General features: G+C 27.8%; 2 protein-coding genes across 2 annotated transcripts; one reads left to right on the forward strand and one right to left on the reverse strand.

The window, feature by feature from the left end:
* Nucleotides 1-8,313: 8,313 nt before the first annotated feature.
* LOC128953504 (oxygen-dependent choline dehydrogenase-like) lies at nt 8,314-10,225 on the reverse strand. Its single transcript, XM_054298987.1, has 2 exons — nt 9,307-10,225; nt 8,314-9,243 (listed from the first exon to the last, which is right to left on the reverse strand). Exons 1-2 carry the CDS (start codon nt 10,223-10,225, stop codon nt 8,318-8,320), a joined length of 1,845 nt encoding a protein of 614 aa, XP_054154962.1. The 3' UTR covers nt 8,314-8,317.
* A 2,812-nt stretch (nt 10,226-13,037) lies between these two features.
* On the forward strand, nt 13,038-14,982 carry LOC128953535 (glucose dehydrogenase [FAD, quinone]-like). The gene is made up of 2 exons (XM_054299021.1): nt 13,038-13,938; nt 14,037-14,982. Exons 1-2 carry the CDS (start codon nt 13,047-13,049, stop codon nt 14,969-14,971), a joined length of 1,827 nt encoding a protein of 608 aa, XP_054154996.1. The 5' UTR covers nt 13,038-13,046; the 3' UTR covers nt 14,972-14,982.
* The last annotated feature ends 1,082 nt before the right edge of the window (nt 14,983-16,064 follow it).

The following is a 16,064-nucleotide window of genomic DNA, read 5'->3' on the forward strand; positions in this document are numbered from 1 at the left end:
ACAGTATAAATGTTACTATAAATAAAACAAAACAAAAATATTTAGCATTAACTATGTAATCATCAGCAAAACTATTATAATTTATAATTAGTTTTATTTGTAAAAACAAATACTTTTATTATTTAATGAATAAAAACAATATAATATATATATATATATTTCTCAGAAAATTGCATATTATATCTAAGTTTTGAATACTATTACTACTAATACTACTACTTTTAATGTTTAAGTAATCGGTATTTTTCTATAATAAGGTTTTTATCAATAATAATAATAATATTTAGACCCGTTTTTTCTTATTTCATTGAAAATAAAAGGTTTCACAATCCTATAGGCTATAAATACATTAAGTTTTTTCTGGGAAAATGTCTAAATAGTAACCCAATAATACGCGTATACTATACACAGTGTATGTGTATGTGTATGTGTATGTGTATGTGTATGTGTATGTGTATGTGTATGTGTATGTGTATGTGTATGTGTATGTGTATGTGTATGTGTATGTGTATGTGTATGTGTATGTGTATGTGTATGTGTATGTGTATGTGTATGTGTATGTGTATGTGTATGTGTATGTGTATGTGTATGTGTTTGTGTATGTGTATGTGTATGTGTATGTGTATGTGTATGTGTATGTGTATGTGTATGTGTATGTGTATGTGTATGTGTATGTGTATGTGTATGTGTATGTGTATGTGTATGTGTATGTGTATGTGTATGTGTATGTGTATGTGTATGTGTATGTGTATGTGTATGTGTATGTGTATGTGTATGTGTATGTGTATGTGTATGTGTATGTGTATGTGTATGTGTATGTGTATGTGTATGTGTATGTGTATGTGTATGTGTATGTGTATGTGTATGTGTATGTGTATGTGTATGTGTATGTGTATGTGTATGTGTATGTGTATGTGTATGTGTATGTGTATGTGTATGTGTATGTGTATGTGTATGTGTATGTGTATGTGTATGTGTATGTGTATGTGTATGTGTATGTGTATGTGTATGTGTATGTGTATGTGTATGTGTATGTGTATGTGTATGTGTATGTGTATGTGTATGTGTATGTGTATGTGTATGTGTATGTGTATGTGTATGTGTATGTGTATGTGTATGTGTATGTGTATGTGTATGTGTATGTGTATGTGTATGTGTATGTGTATGTGTATGTGTATGTGTATGTGTATGTGTATGTGTATGTGTATGTGTATGTGTATGTGTATGTGTATGTGTATGTGTATGTGTATGTGTATGTGTATGTGTATGTGTATGTGTATGTGTATGTGTATGTGTATGTGTATGTGTATGTGTATGTGTATGTGTATGTGTATGTGTATGTGTATGTGTATGTGTATGTGTATGTGTATGTGTATGTGTATGAGAGAGAGAGAGAGAGAGAGAGAGAGAGAGAGAGGAAAATATTATATTATATATTATTTTAAATAGCAGATTATTTTCATATTATATATATTATATATAGTCATATGCATAGTATTAAGTAATATTATTTTATTTTATTTTTTGTTGAAAATACATTTACACACGTGTTATTCAAAAAAATAAATAAAACTAAATAATAACATAAATATGTGTTTTATTTTAAAAATAGCATTTAATAATAAATCTATTTTTTGAATAATTAAATATAATCAACAACAACAACAAAAAATTGTTTTCCATTGAATTGAAAAATAAATAAATTTATATGTAATTTTTATTTTTGTTTTTTAAATTTCTAATGTAAAATAATCTATTTTATTATCAAATATTTTTTTGTGTATATAATTAGATATTTTTTCCTAATTTATGTTTATTTAAATTATTTGATAATAATAATTTACTGTATTAATATATAATATATTATATATGGTATACAATAGATATTATTGTATTAAATATGTACTGAAATGTTTCAAATCATTTACTACAGTAGTATAGTATTTATTGGTTTTATTTTCTAACTGTATTTCTAATATATAATTATCGATTAATTGTGAAATATATTATTACTAAAAATATATTATATATATATTAATATAAATTAACTGTACCTGTATGTACAATAATTAAAATAAAAAAATTATTTTTCTATACATTATTACTAACATAATAAAATAAAATAGATTACATTTTCATTTATTAAAATATAATTATTATATATCTGTTTATTGTATGTAAATATTTTGTTATATAATAATAATAATAATACTTACATATAATTTTATAAATAAAATAAAAAGTTGAGTATTTATATATATATATATATATATAATATACTGATATATAAACACTAATTAAACAATACTAACATAATTGAACACTAAATAAATTCAAAATAAAATATATTATTAATTTTAAAAAATAAAATAAATATAACTGTTTTATATAAATATGATATAATTAATAAATATTTTATTTATAAATGAAACAATTTTTTACACATAAAATAAAATTTAAAAAAAATCATTTAATATTATTATCGATGCATATAATGATTACAAATTATATATATATATATATATATATATATATATATATATATATATATATATATATATATATATATATATATAACTTGTTGTTGTTGTTATTGCCGTATAATTAGACAAACATATTATTATTATAACACGACTGTCCCGACAAACACACACTTTACATATGGGACACAAATGCACGGTCTATACAATCAAACACATATGTATAATATACCGTATAGTTAGCACAGTTAGCATTTACTCTAGTTTTAGGTTTTTATATATACTGTACATACAGTATATAAATATATCACTGATAATACTTTTTTTTGCATACATGCATCTACCAGTTCCTCAGAAACTAAACTACAGTTCCTCCTCTCACTAATACTTTAGATATAACTTTTTTGTGATGGTTGGTGTGTGTGTGAGAGAGAGAGAGAGAGAGAGAGAGAGAGGGAGAGAGGAACGGTATGTATAATATAAAAGATAAAAATTTAAAAGTTTAAAACTTTTTTTTTAGTTTGAGGACAGACATCACACATATGCATACAAATAAACATTAAGATTTTTTTAAGACAGAGAGAGAGAGAGAGAGAGAGAGAGAGAGAGAGCATAGTATATGTATGTACTGTTATATGACTGATCCCATCAAAGACATAGACACGACAGTATGCACTCGTACACACACACACACACACACACACACACACACACACACACACACACACACACACACACACACACACACACACACACACACACAGACACACACACACACACACATACATACATACAGTACATATACATACAGTAACATCCCATTAAGCACAACACACAAGTGAGTAAATGCACTGATTATTACAATTTTTGACTTTTTTCCGACAGAGAGAGAGAGAGAGTTAGAAAGTATAGATAGATGTGCACCCTATCAGAGCTTATATTAAACTTAATTTAGTTTAAGATCATCAGCATCTCCTCTACCAGTGCTATATTACATACTCCTCTCTCTCTCTCTCTCTCTCTCTCTCTCTCTCTCTCTCTCTCTCTCTAATGATAACTATTATATGATTTTTACATTTAAAAAATATTTTTTGAATATTTTATATGTTTTGCTTATAACTTTTTATTGTTGTAAAAAATATATAATAATAATAATTAAAATATTATTATTCAAATAAATATTTACAAATAATAATAATATTTTGTTTAATTTATAAAAATTAAATTTATATAATAAAATACAATTATATAATTTGAAATAATATTATAAATACATTAAATATTATATATATATGGAGCAAATAGCAAATATTTTTTGCTAAATAAATAATAGTAACTAACTATAACTAATTTAACAAAAATAATAATAATAAACTTTATTATTTAATCAATATTATTTATTTAAATTATTTTATTATATATTACAATATATATATTTATTTATAAAACTAAAACTAATTATTTGATCATTAATATATAACGAAAATAAATATTATATAGTTTTAATAGATTGTTGACATTATATTAAATTTTATGTATTAATATTAAGTATTTTATAAAATAAAAATGTTATTATAATATAATAATTACTTAAACTTATTGCGTAAACAGTAATATCTATTTTTTTAAAAAAAAGTAAGTAAAACTTATTGTAAATTTTAGTAAATATCAAAACAACTAAAAGTAAATTAAAAAAAATAATTCATTAAAACTATTAAATAAAAATAAACTATTATATAACTTATTAATTTCATAACATAATATTTATATAAAAAAACTAAATCGATATAATTTTGTTTAACAAATTGTAATAATGCTTATAATACTAATAATACAACTAATAAAAAATAATAATAATTATATTATTATAATTTATAATTAAACAATAATACAGTATTATATATTTAAATAAATAAATTATAAGTGTGTTTGTAATAAATATTTAAAATAACATTTTGTTTTTTTTTAAAAAAAATATATAGAAATATTAGACATTTAAAAAATGTCTAGTTTTTCTGCCCGACAATTATTACCTCCAGATATTGCCTACAAATGGTCGGCCTATCATTTATATCGTATTGGTCTAAGTGGTCATCAAATATTAGCCGCCGCCGATAATTGGCCAGCAAATAGACAATGGTTTTATCGACCATTAGTTGTTTATGTCGTTAGTTTCATATATTTAGTGGAAAGGATTGTCTGTATAGTAATCAATGCAAACAATTGGCAAATGGTTGTCCTGTTTGGCGACTGGGCCTACCTATTGGGTACAAAAAACATGATTAACCTAATGATGGCCTTGTTATCCGTATTACACATACTATCGTTACTAACCTATCGCTATAACTATCGGTCGGCTATTGAACCGAAATTTTTAGCAATTTTCCAAATGATTGGCGGTTTTCGGTCGCCGGCAAGTGTTGGCCTCCATGATTACCATCAGATACATAAGCTTATCAATATGACTCGTAGACTATGCCAGGGTTGTCAGCTAGTTTGCGAATTACTATCGCCTACCGGTGCCGGACTATTGCTAATGATAGCCATGAAACACAAACAGCCAGCTAACTATTTAGCCATAATCTTATTGCTACCCAATTGTCTACTACTGGCTCTATGGGCATGTCATTTTTGGAGTTGCCTACTCTATCAGGTTATCTATTTCTATATACTGGTCAGGTATTTGGCAATTAAATTGAAATTGATTTATAAAAATATGGAAAATTATGAAAAATTTTCAACATTATTATCATTATTGAAATCATTGAATCAATTATGTTCACAAATTGATGACTACAATCAAACCTATTGGTCTAAATTTTTATTATACGTTTGGCTGACATTTGGTTTGGCTATTGTTTTGCTAATACATACCGTATTGTTTGTATCGATTAGTCCGAAATTATTAATAATTTTATGGTATTTTCTATTAATATGTTTGACTGGATTTTTGTTTATCATATTTACTGCAGCATCCATAACACATTTAGTTAATAAGTCATATAAATTATTAAATAAACATATTTTTTATTATCATAAAATTTGATTTTTTTTTGTAAAAAATAAACAAATAATATTAATATTTTTAAGTATAAATTAAAAATATATTATTATCATGCTTTCCCATCTATTATAATTATATTTAAAAAAATGTTTTACACAACAAAAATAAATCTGTATATAAATAAATTATATTTTAATTAATAAATGTATTTTTCTTATGTTGTATTGTATTAGTTAATTAATCTATTAGTTATAATTTTTTTTTAAATTTTATTTATATTGTGTATAACTATTGATAATTATATATAAAATTATATATTTTTTTGTTAAAAATTATTAACTCAAATCTGTAAAATATAATTTTTACTATACATTAATGTTTTTTTTATAGATTTATATATAATATTTATATTGTTTAGAAAAAAGTAAACTAGATAAAAGTATTATTATTATTATTGTTTTTATAACAAGATATAAATTTTTTATTAAACATTATTTACTTAAATAATTTACAAAAATTAATAGCTACTAAAAATAACTTTTTTTTAAAAATTATTTATTTGAAAAAAATATAAATTTCCAAAAAAAAATCGATAAACAAAAAAAATGCTATTTTTAAGTAAATAAGTTTACAGTTGTATTTATTTGGTAATATTATATTGATTTTATAATATTATAAAATTAGTTGACCAAAAAATATATATATAAAACTTTTAAATAAATAAATAAATAAATTTATTTTTTAAAAAAATAAATGTGTATTTATTTCCAATAGTAGTAAAACATTATTATGTTTATATACCGTACAGTACAGTACCTGTACATCAATTATTTTAAATAATCATTTAATTTACTGTAATTAAGATTAAAGATAATAAAAATAAATAAAAATAACCTCATAATCGATAAAATGAAAAAATATAAAACCATTTATTTAAGTAGTTTTTTATTTGACATTTGACTAAACGGTAGAAAACAGTTTTTTTTAATTATTATTATTATTATTATTATTATAGAAAAAAATGGATAATTATTCCGCAAAATACTTATTGCCGGCAATTGTATGCTACAAATGGTCGGCCTATCATTTATATCGTATTGGCTTAACTATGGATAGACTGGCCACTGATTGGTATCCAAAAAGACAATGGTTTTATCAACCGTTGATAACATTTCCGATAACTCTAGTATTTCTATGCGAACGGGTTGTCTGTATTTTCATGGACGACACTAATACTGATAATTGGCAACTGTTTGCACTGTTAGGCGAATGGACATACATTTTGGGTAACAAACTGTTGATCAATGCAATGATCATATTGTTGGCTGTATTGATAGTACTGTCGCAGCTAACCTATTACTATAACTACTGTCGGGGTATTGAACCAACATTTATGCATTGTTTTCAAATGATGTCCGGTTTGCGTACACCCATGAGTGTCGGTCTAACCAACCAACCCCAGGATATCGTCAAACTAATCAAATGGATGACCCGTTTGTGTCAGTTTCTCCAACTAAACAACAATACACTGGTACCTATGTGTGCGGTAATTATCTTAGTTGCCTACTCTGTCCGATTGCCGGCCAGTTATGTCATGGGCTATGGTATACCCAATGCCATACTATATGCCTATTTGGGTACCTATTACTGGAATGTTTGCAGCTATCAGTTAGTCTACTTTTACATACTGTGCCGTTATTTGAAATTAAAACTATGGATAGTCTACGATCAGTTAGCCCGTAGACACCAGTATCGGCTACGGCCGCCGCCGCCTATCCATAGTCGACGACTACCTAAACCTACGTATTTATTACCGGTTAGATTATTGGACAAACTATGCGCACAAATTGCCGACTATAACCAGACTTATTGGTCAAAACTTTTATTATACTATTGGCTAACGTTTGGTTTGGCAGCTGTAATGATATTATATTTTTTTATGTTCAACTCGTTTGACTTATGGTCTAATCTGATACTAATGTACGGCTGTTTGCTATTTGTTAGTATATTTTTATTTCTCATATTTACCGCCGCATCCATCAACTATTGTATGGGTAAAACATATCGACTAATGAATTCATGTTTATTTTATATTTAATCAATATATATATATATATTAAAGTATATATTATATATATATATTGAAATTTAATTTTGTGTGTGTGTGTGTGTGTGTAAATTAGGTTTTAATTGTTAATTATAATAAATACTAATATATATATATATATACTATATTGTACTAATTATATTTAGTTAAATTGAATTAAAAAAAATAATATTTTAAAAATAAGTTATGTGTTAATAGCTTTAGGATACTATTATATTTATTTAATGTGTATTTAAATTAAAAAAAAAAATTATTTTGAATGCCAAAATAATTTACACAATTTTTTATTTAGTTATTTGAATATAATTTAATATTATTATTATAATAATTATAATTTACTGTATATTGAAACTTATTATTATTATTTTTTATTTAAAAATAATTATCATTTTAATATTTAGAAATCTAAATCTTATCTAACTATTAAATTTTTATTGACTTATATTGATAATATAATATATTTAATTATTGTATATAAATTATATAATATAATGTATAATAATAATTATTATTGCTATTATATTATAATTATATTCTGATATAATTTTTAAAAAAAATATTAATAAATAAATTACTAAATAAAACAAATTTATATAAAAAAAATAAAACTATTGTTTTATTTGAGATTATTAACTGCATATATAACATGTAATTATAATTTACTGTATATATAATACAACTAAAAATTGTATTTTTTTTATTATAAAAAACAAAAATACCCGTTTCTCAGACATAGTTGTCCTCTTTGACCATTTGAGCACATTTTTCGCCAATCATTAGCGTAGCGGCATTGATGTTGGCGTTAACTATTAGGGGCATAACCGAGGCATCGCATACACGCAGACCGTCCATACCTTTTAGCCGCAATCGCGGATCGACTACAGYCTCGGGACTATCGACTGGACCCATACGACAGGTACCGGCCGAATGAAAGCCGACATCGGTTTGCTGTTCAATAACACATCGGATATATTGGTCACATTCGTGTACGAAACCGGGACACAGTCGACAACCGGGTATCGGACGTATAGGTGCCAAGTATTTGGCAATAGAGCTGATCTCGAAAAATCTGAACATATATTTCAGAGCATCGACTAAATCTTCATAATCTTTCGGATGCGACACAAATCGTGGATTAATACGCGGATAGACATACGGATTGGCCGACTGTARCCGTACATAACCGCGACTGCGGACACGTTGTAGTAGTGTGTGTACAAAAAAATAGTATTTACCGACAAATTGCCGATTAAACTGATCCCATTCGCGTTGCCGGTCGTAGCGTACTGTCCATTCGGTTAGGTTTTCGGGAAACAGATAGAGACCGGTTTCGAAATCGACATTCGGATAGTCGTGTCCCTCATCTGAAACGGTTGGCGTATACATATAGGTTATGGCCCGATAGTGTTTGGTCAGTGGACCCCGATGATGGGCGTAAAACTCGTACAAGTTTTCCATGGTTACCTGAGCACCGGTACCGTACATTGGCCGGTAGGTATCGTTCAGGAGAAAGTTCAGCGAAACGCCGGCATGATTTTGATAGTACTCGCCCACTGCCGGCAGGTCGGCCACCACTGGTATACCGAACTTGTCTAACTGTTTACGCGGTCCGACTCCCGACACCATCAGTATATGTGGCGATTCAATGGCACCTGTAGTTAGATTCGGATAATAACTATATATATATATAAAAAAATAAAGTTGTTTTTGCATACCGGCGCTCAAAATAATCTCACGTCTAGCATAAACCGTATGTTTCCTACCGTATCTCTCGTATTGGACACCGACCGCATGTTTGCCCGAAAATAAAATACGTGTCACGTAGGCATTGGCCAATATATGGAGATTATTGGGATAGGGATTCGGATCGATATAGCCGTTCGATGCACTCGACCGGACACCGTCGGTACCTATGAATGCCTGGCCTAATGTAGTACCAAATTGTTGCGGACCGTTGATATCCGTGCTATCGAAACCAAACTCATTGGCCGCCCGCTGATGTCTGATCATAATCTCCGGCGGATTGGGCCACGAGGACACCTGTATACGGCCACGCGAGCTATGATAAGTGCCGCCATTGCTGACCAACAATTTCGGGTCGGTCTGGTTTTCCCAGCGCTTGAAAAACGGCAACACCTCTGCATAGGTCCAGCCTTTGCAGCCGTAAATGTTGGCCCAGTCGTCGAAACAGCGGCGATTACCGCGATTGTAGATCAATGTATTAACCGATGAACTGCCGCCAATCACTCGACCACGACTTTCGGGTATCCGGCGATTCGGAAATCCAATACCAACCGGCTGTTCGTCCAGAGTATAGTTCCAGTCGATAGGACTACCGAAAAACTCCCAGTAGCCGCCACCAGGTATGTCGGTATTGCCGCCGGCCGTTTGGCCGGCCTCCAGAAGCAGTACACTCACCCGTGAACCGCCGCCGCCGTCGACACCAATTTCGGCCAAACGTCTGGCCACTATCGAACCGGCCGAACCCGAACCGATTACAATAAAATCGTAATTCTGGCCAATCTGGTCGCGGTCTGTTTGGATAGATCGGTGTCGTTCATAGTTTTGCAGTATAAACAATGCTACTGATAGGTACAGTGGTACTACTAATGCAGCGGCACCGGTAGGTATCATATCTATATTTTATTATTATTATTATTAACTAACTATTATTACTAACTGATTCCCAACACAGTTACATGTATAGCACATCTATTTTGTTTTAAATAGAAATTTATTTATGAAAATTATTTTATTTTATGAAAATTATTTATTAACACTTTAATACTTATACAGTATATATAAATTATAAATAAAATAATTATTTATTAACACTTATATTAATATAAAAATAATTTATTAGTTATGCAAAATTTGCTAACCAATAATTAAATTTCTTATTAAAAATTACAAACTATTACATAATTATTTTTTTAGATGTAATTTTTTAAAAACAAAAACAAAAAATATTTTACTTATAAATATATCCAAAACTTTTTACTTAAAACATAGTATTGATTATATATATATCAGTATATAATTTATAAATATTTCTCAGAAAAATTGCATATTAAATTTGAAAAATTTTGCAATTAATACAATTAATATAAATTATAGGTATTTTTAAAAATTTCATTTTAAATAATACTAATAATAATAATAAAACTCGTTTTTCATTGAAAAACACAATAGATTTCAAAGTAAAATATCTAAATAGTAACTTTCATACAAACAGTTTGTATGTGTGTGTATGTATGTATGTGTGTGTGTGTGTGTGTGTGTGTGTGTATGTATGTRTGTGTGTGTGTGTGTGTGTGTGTGTGTGTGTGTGTGTGTGTGTGTGTGTGTGTGTGTGTGTGTGTGTGTGTGTGTGTGTGTGTGTGTGTGTGTGTGTGTGTGTGTGTGTGTGTGTGTGTGTATGTATGTGTGTGTGTGTGTGTGTGTGTGTGTGTGTGTGTGTGTGTGTGTGTGTGTGTGTGTGTGTGTGTGTGTGTGTGTGTATTTATATATGTGTGTGTACGTGTGTGTGTGTGTGTGTATGTGTGTGTGTGTATGTGTGCTTTTAATTAACTAATTTTTTAAAAACAAATTTAGTTTTTTATTTTATTATATATTTAATATACAGTATTTTTATGTGTTAATAGTTTAAGATCACTATAAGTTTGTTTGAGTGTGTATTTATTTTTTATTTATTTATTTTAAATGTCAAAATAATTAACACAATTTTTCTTACAATTAGTTATTTGAATATAATTTAATTTGTATTACATGTTGAAATGTAATTTTATACAAAAAATAAATAATTAAGTATAATAAAAATATTAGTATTTTTAATTATACAGTACTATTATTTAGATTTTTTTTATATATAGGTATTTACAAAATAAAATTATTTAACAATTTATTTAATTAATTAAATGTTGTATTATATACTTATTATTTTTTTCAAAAAACAACATTTATAATATTGTTTATTGATTGATTGACAACAAAAAAATTAAAGATTATTAAGTAATGTTAAAATGTCTATTGAATTATTTTTTTTATTTATAAAAGCAATTATATTATCTATTTAACTATTTTTTTGTTGAAAAAAATGTCCTATATTTTTAAATTAAAAATAGTGTATTTAATTCAAAATGTTTTTTTAATTAAAAATATTTTTTAAATAAATTAATTACGATTATATACCGTATATATAGTTATTATTTTAAAATAAAAATTATATTAAAATCATTAACTATTTTACTTTTAAACTATTTAAAGTTATTTTATACTATATATATATATATATATATATATATGCATTACTAACTGATTTACATTAAATTTATCTTAATAAATTATTAATATTTAATATGCATTCAATATAAAATTTTTTTTAAAAATATTGTATATTTAATATACTGCATATATAAATCTAATTTAATCTTATTTTAACTGTATAATAACTAATTGCAATTATTACATTTATTTATTTATTTTATGTCAATAAGCATTTCCTAGATAATTACTATTATTTTTTTCAATAACAATGTACCTGTAATTTAATATTACAATATTAATAAATTATTTTTTTATTAGTTATAATCAAAATTACATACAATTATGTTTTATAATATTTAACTTATATATCATAATATAATATAAATATAGTTATAATTGTTAATTGAATGATAATATATATATATATTAAGTAAATAAATAATACGTGCATATGATTAATAACAAAACAATATATTGCATAAATAAATAATACTATCTGGGTACAAGCAATAAAAAAATAATAAAAATTATTATGATTTTTTTAATCAATATTTCAATGTTTATTTAATAGATTGTTTTATATTATATGATTATTTATAGCTTCAATTTTTTCAACAACAAAAAATAATTGATTAAAAATTATTATACAATAAAATGTGCCAATAATCCACTACAACTACTTTTACTACTACTACTAATATTACTACTACTACTACACACATACATGTACACACAAACATTTGTATTGTTATACAAACAATAAAAACAAAAATTATTTATCAAAATTGAAATGTTTTTAATCATTATAGAATGTAATATAAATTTATGAATATATAACTATTAATAACTTTAATTTTGCAATTATTATATGGAAATAAATTATATATAAATATATTATAACTGATTAATAATATTATTTAATAAAAATACTGTACTGTAATATAATTGTGTCAATAATAATAAAATACTAAATTAGAAATAATTTTTCAATTTTTTTTATATATATACAGTATATAATATACAGTATAAATCTTTACAAACAAACAATAATGACAATCAGTTAAACTAAAATTTTAGATTTTAACTTTTAAAATTCAATTATTTAAAAAAAAAATTAAACTACATAATAATAATAATAATAATTAATAGATTGCCTAATAATACTAAATATAACTACAAACCCATAATAATGATTACTACCGGTGCCGTAGTAATACCATTGTTCCTATCGGTGGCACTGTATATACTGGACAACTATCATCGACACCGATCTGTCCAGACAGACACTAAGCTAATTGGCCAGACAGCCGTCTACGATTTTATTGTAATCGGTTCGGGTTCGGCCGGTTCGATAGTGGCCCGACGTTTGGCCGAAACTAAACAACGACCAAACGTACTGCTTCTGGAAGCGGGTGACACTGCCGGCGGCAATACCGACATTCCCGGTGGCAGTTATTGGGAGTTTTTCGGTACGGCCATCGACTGGAACTATACAAATGAGGAACAGGCGGTCGGAATCGGTTTTCGTGACCAACGGATACCCGAGAGCAGGGGTCGGCTGATTGGCGGCAGTTCATCAATAAACACGTTGATCTATAATCGCGGCAATCGCCGGTGTTTCGATGACTGGGCCAACATATACGGTGCCCAGGGATGGAACTATACAGAGGTTTTGCCGTTTTTCAAACGATGGGAGAATCAAACGGATCCGATGTTGTCGAACAGCAGCTATCATAGTACTACCGGACCGATACAGGTGTCCTCGTGGTCGGAACCGCCCGAAATAATGGCCAAACATCAGCGGGCGGCCAATGAGTTTGGTTTCAAATCGATTGACATTAACGGTGCGGAACAATCAGGGACTACAATAGCCCAGGCGTTTATCGGTACCGACGGTATCCGGTCGAGTGCGTCAAACGCTTATATCGATCCCAATCCGTATCCAAATAATTTGCATATATTGGCCAACGCTTACGTAACACGTATTATATTTTCGGGCAAACGTGCGGTCGGTGTTGAATATGAAAAAAATAATAGGAAGACAACAGTTAATGCTAGCCGTGAAGTCATTTTGAGCGCCGGTATGTAAATATTAATATTAAGAATATAATTATTATACATTAATTAACATAAAGTATACATTTTGTATATACAAAAAAAATCTACTATTCATCTATAGGTGCCATTGAATCACCACACATACTGATGGTGTCGGGTATCGGACCGCGTAAACAGTTAGAAAAGTTTGGTATACCAGTGTTGGCCGATTTGCCGGCAGTGGGCGAATACTATCAAAATCATCCGGGTGTTTCATTGAATTTCCTGCTAAACGATAATAACCGATCCATGTACGGTACCGGTGCTCAAGTAACTATGGAAAATTTGCACGAATATTATGCCAATCATCGGGGTCCATTGACCAAACACTACCGATCGATTACCTACTTGTCCACAACACCTAACAATACAGATAATGATGGTTCAGACTATCCGAACACTGACTTTGAAACCGGTCTCTATCTGTTCCCTGAAAACCTATCCGATTGGATCATACGTTATGATCGCCAACAAGAGTGGGATGAGTTTAACCGACAATTTCTCGGTAAATACTACTTCTTTGTTCATACAATACTACAGCGGGTCCGTAGTCGCGGTTATGTACGGCTACAGTCAGCCGATCCACATGTCTATCCCCTAATTAATCCAAACTTTCTTAACGATACCCAAGACTATCAGGCATTAGTCGATTCACTTAAGTTTATGTTTCGGTTTTTCGAGACCTCCTCTATTGCCCAATACTTGGAACCCATACGTCCGATACCGGGCTGTCAACTGTGTACACACGGCCTGATACATGACTGCACCGAATATATCCGATGTCTTATTGAACAGCAAACAGATACCGGCTTTCATTCAGTCGGCACCTGTCGTATGGGTCCAGTCGATAGCCCTGATGTTGTTGTTGATCCACGTCTACGGGTTAAGGGTATCAGTGGTCTACGTGTATGCGATGCCTCTGTTATGCCGCTCATTACCAACGGTAATGTCAATGCACCGGTACTTATGATCGGCGAAAAGTGCGCCCAAATGGTCAAAGAGGACAACCATTTGTAAGAGGGGGATGGAAAAGGGGGGGGTTGCAAGTTGTGTAATTTATTTGTAACTATTGGTACAATAAATATACATTAAATTTATAAATTTTTATAAATAAAAAATTTATAAACTATTTAAATAAATAAAAAAATTGAACACTAATTATATAAATGATTAAAATAAAATACAGTAAATATATTTTTTTATTCATTCAACAAGTTTTATGTGCTAATAGTTAGAAAAGATATTTTTAATTTTAATAAATAGCAAAATTTATTTGATTTTTAAAAAAATATAATATTAATAAATAATCACAAAACTGTATTTATTAGTATTAAATTTATTTATTTTGTTTTTTTGGGGGTGGAGGAGATGGTATCTAATCAGTGATTGATATACTGGGTATGGATGGACCCCTGTTTGGACCACTAGTTTTAATTGATGGTCCGGTTTGCAGATACCCCCCCACAAGCAATAGTGTTTTTTGGCATATATAAAAAATGGCACCACCAGGTTATACTGCTATAGTGCTAAAATAACAATTTTATTTTATATAACCCCCCCCCCCACTCTATCTCTCACCATTTAATATCTATACTTAATATTAATAAGTTTTTTTTATAAATAAGCAAAAAAATCATTTTCAATAACAAAGTCATTAATATTACATTATTTGTATTTTTGTTTATACAAACAATAAAAACACAAAAATAATTTATCAATATTGAAATGTTTAATCATTAATAGTATGTAATATTAATTACATTAGTTCTAATCAGCTTTAATTTTTGCAATTATTAGAGGATAATAAATAATATATATATATATATTATAACTGATTACTAAATATTAATTAATTAAATACTGTAATATAATTGTGTCAATACTGATAAAAAAAATAATGTAAAGAAATTCAATTTTTCATAAATTTTTTTTGTATATATATATATATCTCAACAAACAAACAATACTAACAGTTAGTTAAACTATAAATTTTAGACAAAACTCTAATAATAAATCAATCAACTCTATTATTAAATACACTAAAAACATAATCTAATTTCGTATCGTAAAAATATTGATATCATTAACTTTAAACTTTAATAACTTTTTT

This window comes from Oppia nitens, unplaced genomic scaffold, assembly GCF_028296485.1.
Source record: "Oppia nitens isolate AA-2021 unplaced genomic scaffold, nextdenovo-longstitch-racon4-pilon3 scaffold22_pilon_pilon_pilon, whole genome shotgun sequence".
Classification (NCBI taxonomy): Eukaryota; Metazoa; Arthropoda; class Arachnida; order Sarcoptiformes; family Oppiidae; genus Oppia; species Oppia nitens.

Coding starts and splice junctions, on each gene's coding strand:
- LOC128953535 (XM_054299021.1), top strand. CDS start 13,047: ATGATTACTACCGGTGCCGTAGTAATACCATTGTTCCTATCGGTGGCA. Junction 13,939..14,036: donor TGAAGTCATTTTGAGCGCCG/GTATGTAAATAT, acceptor ATTCATCTATAG/GTGCCATTGAATCACCACAC.